The sequence below is a fragment of the Pogona vitticeps genome, chromosome 3 (genome assembly GCF_051106095.1).
Source record: "Pogona vitticeps strain Pit_001003342236 chromosome 3, PviZW2.1, whole genome shotgun sequence".
NCBI lineage: Eukaryota > Metazoa > Chordata > Lepidosauria > Squamata > Agamidae > Pogona > Pogona vitticeps.
Window position 1 is genome coordinate 194409047 of NC_135785.1, and position 8950 is coordinate 194417996.

The window sequence follows — 8950 nt, forward strand, 5'->3', positions numbered from 1 at the left end:
GCACAGCATTTTTTCCAAGGTTCCCTGACATCCACAGTTGCTCTTTGACTCCTATCTTCTCAGAACTATGGACATTTTATTACTCCATATACAAAAAAACAAAAACAAAAGTGAAACAGACATTTTTCAAGAAAATATGTCCTTTTAAATTTCGGGTGAACACAGATTAAGTCTTAGTGATAAGTGATTACAATTTACAAGCAGATTCTCACTGTTTGGTGACAAACATGAATTTAGAGAACAGCTGCCAAACTTTGAAAACTTGAAATACAAAATTCTGGTGCCTAAACACCAGGCCTTGTGCTTACAAGTCCTCTGGCACAGGTAACAGGTCCAGATATGCCCTTCCCCAAACATGTATTTGACCCCAGCTATGTGATAAAGCATGCAGCAGGAAATAAAAATAAATTATTGTTTTTTAATGAGTTGCATTTTATTTTATTTTATTTCATGTGTTTCAGCATTAAGCTACCTTGTCAAGGCTATGACCTGAAAGAAAACCTAAACATCTGTAAATAAACACATGTCCAGCAACCAGGTGAGCAAGCTAAAAAGTGCACATCAAATCATGTGCATCCATATAAAGCATAGTATTAGCTAACTGAGCATTTGAAAACATTCTTGTCTGGGTTATGATATGAATCTCCCATAATAGCTGGGAAACAGAAGGACTGAGCTACATGGTGAATTCAAGGAATGTAATTCAAAAATCCCCAAAAGCAGGTAACTGAAGGAAGTCAACGATCATGGCTATAAAGTGCAAATTAAGTCACAGATAGAAGTCAAAAGACAATGTCTATCCATATCAAGAAGCTGAGGTTTGAATTTTGCTCAATGGTGTATCTACTCACATCCACTTCTGGATCTGCTCTGCCACATACACATGAATATATAATGACATAATCCCAGCATTTACTAAGTTAATGGATAAAAAACAAAGGAGAGTAAAACAGCCTCTTCCCTTTCACCAAGTTCTTTTTATTTATGCAATGTACCTGTTTACCACTTCTGTCCAATGTGTGAAACTAAGTGGATAATAATTTTCCACCAGGCTCACAATTGTGGGAAGAATAAAATGTTCAGGATATACAGCTGTTTGGAAATAAGATACTGCCTCAGAGACTAGCTTCATAAAACAGCATACACAAGAGCCTTGTGTACCTGCATACAGCCTTTGGAGATACACCAATCTATCCTTCACATGTGGCAAAAACCAACTAAGAAGCTGCAGCTGAGCATTTGTTCCTGTTATGAACCAAGAACTAACTTAAAATCATATAGAACTAGCTTCTAACTCCCAGGCTTGTTTTAAAATCAAGCACTCGTCGTTGTTTAGTCATTTAGTCATGTCCGACTCTTCGTGACCCCGTGGACCAGAGCATGCCAGGCCGTCCTGTCTTCCACTGCCTCCCGGAGTTGTGTCAAATTCATGTTGGTTGCTTTTATGACACTGTCCAGCCATCTCAAAATCAAGCACTGGTTCACCCCTAATTGGAAGTTAATGGCTGTCTGCCTGGCATGTTCACTTAAGGAGACTAGTGGAGTATCAGTAAAGAGGCTCCATGTACGCCCACAGTTCATACATTTGCTAACTTAATAAACTAGGTTTTGATTATCCAAATCAGTCCATCACATGAACAGAAAATCAACTTGTTATGGTTAATGCCACAGAAATATTTACCTGGAGAAGATCCATAGTTAGTAATTCTAATCTCTCCATTAATTACTTTACTGTTTGCAATCACTGTGCCAAAATTTATCTCAGGTTCAATTTCTAAGCAGCAGCATGGAATTAATCTGCAAGAAATGAGCTTTTAATTAGTTTTATGTAATTTATTTATTAGTTTTATTTTTTTATAAGTATTTGAAGTAGAAAAACTGCTTTCCTACCATTTCAACAGTTGCACAATTTAATTGTGCAACCTAATTTAGCAACAACATCTGCAGATGGAAGAGGGTTATTAAAATGTCAGTGTGTTCTTAATTATGGTAACTTAAGGACAGTTCAATTTTATTGGATTAAATCACGTTGAACTGCAATTATATTTTAATTAGTTTTAAACTCTTTATTGCATCAGAAAATGAATAGATCTGGCATATCTATGCCTGAAGTAAAAGTATTCAACACGATTCAGCAAATAATAAGCAAGCTGAAAGTCCAAACAATGTTTATGTCGTTATCAATATAAGATGAATTTATGATGTCTGCTATAAGTTATGTTGGGTACAATACAGTGAGAATTAGGCAAAGCTGTACCTCATCAAGATCAATATTTAGGCTATGTTCTTGTACACATGTACCTCGAACTAAATCCTTCTAAAATCAGCACACCTTCCTTTTGATGAAACAAATACAGTACAGGATTACATTAAATGTTTAACTCACTGCATATTTTAGTGAAAAAGACCAGGATCACATTGCAGGATCATGACTTTCACATAGCTGTGCCTATTACAATGTATATACCAGATCTAACTGCTGAAATAGGTTATCACAGAATGGTACGCAATCTAACAGCAATACATCAAAAAAAAATCACGTTTCCTCAACAGCAGAGAACACATTAGGCCAGTTCCACGATACTTCTCTTCCTGTGTACATAGCCTGAACCGCAGTGACCCACGCTCCACTAACTCCAGGAAGACGTCTTTATATAAAGGGCTGCCTCTGAAGATAATTCAAAAGCTGTAAATAGTTCAGAATATGACTGCTATAATGGTAACTAGGATCAGGCATTGTGAGCATATTACGCTTTTGAAGGGCCAGAAGCACTCTTGAAAAATGATTTTGGTAGATTCATTTGAATCTACACTCTACACATTGGCCTACCTTTTCTGTAAAGAGTAAATGAAACAAAGGAGGAAATAAGTTATTGCCACAACTGTTGTTAATGGGAGTGAAGGAGGTGGAAATACACTGACTTCCTTGAGGCGGGGAACCAAACCCTTTTTTCAGGAGGACTGATAAGGAAGAAATCAAGACAGCCAAGCAGACAGAGGCGATGGGGACTACAGAGCCTCTTGTCCAGGACTCCCACAATGCTGGCAAGATCACAATGTGGAGTGCTTATGCCAAAGAATATACTGTAATTAATTTAGGGAAATTATTTTCCAAGCCACTAAGAAAGCAATCATGTGACAAAGTTGTCTTCAAGTCATTTTGAGACAAGAAGAGGCATCTGTTCTACTTTCTGAGCACCTTGTTCTCCTTTGATGGCTGGTTTCAAGGAGGTCACAAGAAGCCAGTTATAGTGGGAAGTGTTGTTTCCGAGGCTACCTGTGTTCCCATCACATCTTGCTCTTCAGGACTTCCTCTAGAAACCAACAGTCAATGTAGAAGCAGAATTGCAAGAGCTGCCTTTTCTTTTCTCTCCAGTGGCATGCACTGCATCCAGTGGCATCCAGGGGCTTGCAAAGAGGGTGGCTGAGTGTAGTCTGGGGATAGGGTGCCAGAAGCTCTTTACTTCCAGCTGCAAATGAGCAAGCCTGGACTGCAGGGCTGCCTGCCTTTAGCTCTTCACTTTTGAGAAAAATCAGGAGAGGAGAGGGCAATCACTGTGGCCTCACCCTCTAAATTTGCTGCCATAAGGCTTAGTCCCAGTTATCCTGTCTTATTTACAACCATTCTAAAACAAAAACACCTCTACATAGAAGCTCATGTTCTCACCCATATTGACAAAATAACATATTAATATTGTCAGCAGTTTGATCTATGAAGACACTTCCACATAATCATTTTTAGACACAAGAATGGCATACAGGAAACATTACTTTTTCTCAACATTGCTCAGAAATTTGCTAATCTTCTAAGCCGGTAATTCTTTTTTTTTTAAATACATCATCATCAAAAGATTTGACCAAATCTTAATCAATATAATTATATGTTGCCATCTCATACCCTAATACAGGAATCTCAACTATCTTTTTTCCTGCATGAAGAAGTATCCTGTCCTGGAGGTTTCCTTCAGTGTCTGGATAGTATTCCACAGTGGCTGTTAGGTGAAGACCAGAAGCAAGTGGTTTCTTTGGATTTTCAACAATCAGTTTGAACTGCAAAACAAATAATGAATTAACCAAATCATTCTATACTCAATCCAACAAATTCCACTTTATTTTACCATGACAATATTTATTGCATATCAAATAAATGTTAATTAACAACAAACTTTGACTGGAACTATTACTCTGCAATTCACCACTGGCAGATAGAATGGCTCTCTTCAGAAAAAAAAAGTTTCAAAGTTTACATGTTTATGAACCTGGGGTTTTCTATGAGTTTCAATGGAAAATGGAGGTGAGAGCAACTACATTAGAGCAAGCACATATAAGTGACAGCATCAGAAGCAGAGAACTAGACAACCTATTAATGGGGACTTCACCTATTGCATCCTTACTCAACATATTTTAAAGAAACTGTGTCACAAGACAGAACTGTATACCTACATGCACGCAATTCAGATGCCCCCAGGAAGCAGAGAATCACTAGACTATGGTCCAGTTAACAATACACTGAACACCTTTACGCTCTAGCTCAACTCTTTCAAAATTTTATTTTGGTCCTGTCTTTTTACCTATAGCTGTCAATTTCACTTTCAATTACAGCCAGGTATGTCTCTCACTGTAAACAAATCTGAACGGATCAAAACCCGTCCAGAATATACAGGAGGAACTATGCTATGAAGCGGGGAAGAGCCCTGGCTTTTCGGAAGGAACCAATCCATTTCAACAGCCATTTTGATGTCTTTCCCCCCCTCCTTTTTTTCCCTAAAAATATTTAGACGTACATGCAAAACTGATCTTTATTGCTAAATGTGACTCCACTTGGGGCTTAACTTACAGTATTTGTTTGGCTTATCAATATGGATCGGGACAACAACGACAACAACACACACACACCGCACTAGGAAACCACTCCTCCTGAATGAAACCAGACATGCTGCGAAAGGAGGGATGTTTGCATCAAAGATTGTTTCTAAGGAGAACTAAAAGGGGGTCCGTGGAACCGAGGACGAGAGGAAGGAGCGGCCGGCGGGGCCCAATCCTGCCCCTGAAGGGGGCTCCCCGCTTCCCCGTCCCTCTCATCCCACCTGAGGCCGTTCCGGAGGCACCAAGTGAAGGAAGCAGCTGTTGGTCTGCAGGTTCTGGACACTGAGCACGGCCCGGTAGCGACCCCCGGGAACAGCGTCGACGAAGCGCAGCTCGGGCGGGGTAAGGCGCACACCGGCCACGTCCCGGGAGGCCGCAGCCTCCCCCGTCGCCCACCGGCCCTGATCGTCGCTCCCCTTGGTAGCCATGCCGGCTTCTGCCCGGGCGGACATCCCCGCGCGGAGCGTCCCTGTCTCCTAGGCGACGCAAACTTCCGTGCGGAACGGCAGGGTCGCCCAGCAACGGAGAATCCGGGCGCCCTGATTGGAGGAGGTGTCCAGGCGGGCCTTCCGAAGAGGAAAGAAGAGGAAAGCGAGCCTACTAATGAAAGCCTGCTCTTTTTTTGGTCCTTGCCTAGAATGAGCCCGGGCACTACCCGGTGCGGCGCCTGGCCGGGAAAATTGACGAGGTTGCAGATGACTGACAGTTGCAAAGAGCTTGTATACCAGTCTTTGGAACAATGGGTAACCCAGGTGTTCCTGGACTGCAATTCCCAGAAGCCTTTACCATGAGCTGTGCTGCCCGGGGTTTCTGGGAGTTGCGGTCCAAGGGTACCTGGGTTACCCAACATAAGGAAACACTATTGTATAGGATTTGCTGCTGTTCAGAAAACTTTCACACGGCTGGTCCTGTTTTCCTGCTTAATTTTCCTTTCCAGAAACAAAGATGAAGATCAGATTACTAAAAAAAGAGAGACCGCAACAAACAAGGAAAGCAGTTCTGCTTGCTTATTTCAGAGTTTGTCTTTGTCCTGTGCACGTCAGAACTGATGTTGATTAGGTGCGTTAAGAATAAATCCCCTTCAGCAGAACCAGTCAGACATTACTTAGCACAGCCTCCCACAACCTGTTGTTTTCCAGCTGTGTTGAGCTACAACTCCTGTTGTCTTCCTGCCAGCAGTGTAGTGCACTGGCCCCCAACCTTGGGCCTCCAGATGTTCTTGGACTACAACTCCCAGAAGCCTTCACCAGCACCTCTGCTGGCCAGGATTCTTGTGAGTTGAAGTCCAAGAACATCTGGAGGCTCAAGGTTGAGGACCACTGTAGTGGGCACTTCATTAGGGGATACCCGCTTAGTGGGAAGAATATCGGACTGGGATCAAGGAAACACAAACTGAAATCCTCACTTGGACACAACTCGACAGTGGCAGGGACCAGTCAGAAGTCCTCAACTTAACCCACAGCATGGGGCTATTGCAGTAATAAAATAGGAAGAGAGGAGCCTTGCCCTCCTCTTTCTCCAGCTTCTTAAGAGACAGATTGAATAAACATATAATTAATTATTGTTCCGTACATTTGAGTATGATGATAGTTCAGAGGAAGAGCTTCATGTAGAACTGAGAAACACTTCCTCCTGAAGCTCTTGTCAGTCCATATGGCCCAAGTAGGGTGACCTGTGCTTTCCTAGGAGTTCTGCATTCCCCAGAGCACTACTGTACTGATTTTGCCAGTTGGACAGTGTCACATACAGCACTGATGGTACCTGTCTGTCAGGGGTTTGGAGGGAAAGTTCCATCCTATGGGGAGTGGAAGGCGGGACATCAGGGGGGAGGAGCTGTACTGTATATATATTTGGGGGAAGTCCATCGTAGGGGAGCTGGTGTGGAGAAGTGGAGTTGGAGTCTGTGGGTCAGACTGTGGGGCAGACTGGGTACAACTGTTCGTCAGATAGTACATACCTGATAGGTTCAGGTTTCTCTCTAGGTAGCCAGAACTGATAGGTTCAGGGTCTGTGCGTTACCTTAAAGTGTTCCGTGGGAACCAATCTGTTGTATGTGTACGATTGGGACTATACCACATTCCAGTATCCTATTTACCTGATCCTTTTATTTACCCTGTTGGTTGTTTCAATAAACCCTTGTTCGTTTGTTTATTAAAATCCATTCCTGGTCTGGGTGACTTGGTGGAGTGAATGGTTGGTGGCAGCATAACTACAGGGTGGGATACTCCAGTAGGTCTGGGGTTGTTACAGACAGTTTCTAAAGCTCTCATTTCTCACTAAGACAAGACACAGGGAGAGGGCACGTATTACTTTAAAGACCTGGACAAAGATCAAATCTTTTCTAGAGCAAGACACTTGATCCCTGCATTCACTGGTTTTGCATGAAGTTGTTTTCTGCTGATTAAAGTGGGGGGGGGACATTTATGGCAGCTGAAAGGTACTTCTAATGAGGGGATCCATATGGGCTGAAATTGGCCCCCAGACTCAAAGCTGCCTTGAATCAATTTTGGAGAAAGGCAGAATATAAATATTTTAAGTAAATAAATAAGTTCCCCGCCCCTGCAGAAAATACTAAGCTAGATGGACCCGTGGTCTCAGTATAAAGCAGTTTCCTATTTGTTATGGACCATTAAGTCACTTCAAACTCATGGCAGCCCTATAAATTAGTGACCTCAAAACGCTGTATCATTAATAGATACAACCATGGCTTCCTTTATTGAGTCAATCCACCTAATATTCAGTCTTCCTCTTTTCCATGCTATAGGAAAGTAAGCCCAGATAAAGTTGCAGTCCCATGCATCCGTACCAAGAAGTAACCACTAACAGTGAAAATTGCTTTGTGCCAAATGTGGTTAGTCTTGGCCTGAAAACTGATTTGTGCATTTCCATGTTCATATTACTTCATCAGATGCTAAGTGTAGACCAAGTTTGAAAGCCCAAGTATCCTAACATTTAATGTTAAATACCTTTGTTTCTTTGATTAAAAGCTGAAACAAAAGGCATGTACCTGTATATAGAACTAGGTTTCTGAAGAGAAAACTATTCAATTATTAAACAGGAAAGAAAAGAAAAAAAAACCCTCATGGCAACCAGCACTGGATTATTGGAATATGCGGGTAACAGTGCCACCTGCCGGCTTCTATCTAGTATGCCATCACTATGTGTTCTGGCGCTTGAGGGCTGTTTATCAGGGATTCTCAAATTGTGTTCTGCCAAGGCACCCTGAGAAACTCACTGTGGCACAGTGAATGAAGGATAAGCTAGGACTCAGGAGGTCAAGGTTTGAATCCACAGTCAGCCATGGAAGCTCAGTAGGCATGTGGGAACTGGTGAAACCACTTTTTAAATATCTCACTTAACTTGAAAGCCGTATTAGAGTTGCTGTAAGTCGGTTCAGAGTTGATGGCACCTAGCAACAAGGAACCCTACAAAGCTCTCAGAAACTCTAGCAAGTCATCTCCCAAGAGACAGAGCCGAGTCTTTTAATGAACTGCTGTTCAGCTGGTTCATTCTGAAGTCTACTGTATCCATACAGTTCCTTTGTTTCAAACTGTTTCCCCTTGTCAGAACATCAAAGTGTTCTCTACTGGTTTAAGTTTTTCTCTAAAATCATTTATGACAGATTACAAATCTTTGTATGCAGACAGCCAAATGAAATATTTAAAAAATTACTGCAGCTTTTTACCTATGCTGGGGCTAGCCTATCTTCCTAGCTATAGTAATATTCATATGGATTTCTTGGACACTCAGTCTTTCTTTCATCTAGAATTCCACTCCACTTGGCCTATGAATTCTGTCTTTAGACCTTCCCTTCCACAAATCACTCCAGCAGCACAATTTTGTTGAGATCAATTTTTTTTTGTTTTCTAAATTGTTATGTAGCATCTGTTTTGATCTGCTTTCTCTATGTTTTTTTTTAAATCATTGCATCTGCCTGACTCAAGTGTACTCATTTTTCATCATTATTTGACTGTCTTTCCTTTTTTTTCTTGCCTTTGTTGCTCATTACTGATTTTATTGGCTTTGTTTTTAGTTGCATTTGGTTAGTTTTGTTAATTATTCATTTAGGGTTTTATATTGTAAG

The 8950-nt window shown here is 41.5% G+C and overlaps 1 protein-coding gene across 1 annotated transcript in view; it reads right to left on the bottom strand.

The window, feature by feature from the left end:
* Positions 1-5316, bottom strand: part of CFAP47 (cilia and flagella associated protein 47) — a 326940-nt gene extending 321624 nt beyond the window's left edge. Inside the window, exons 1-3 of the mRNA XM_072994251.2 lie at positions 5088-5316; positions 3899-4050; positions 1682-1797 (exon numbers count right to left, since the gene is read on the bottom strand). Coding sequence (XP_072850352.2) covers positions 1682-1797; positions 3899-4050; positions 5088-5294 — 475 coding nt within the window. The 5' untranslated portion in view covers positions 5295-5316. The remainder of the gene's footprint in view (positions 1-1681; positions 1798-3898; positions 4051-5087) is intronic.
* Positions 5317-8950: the final 3634 nt, after the last annotated feature.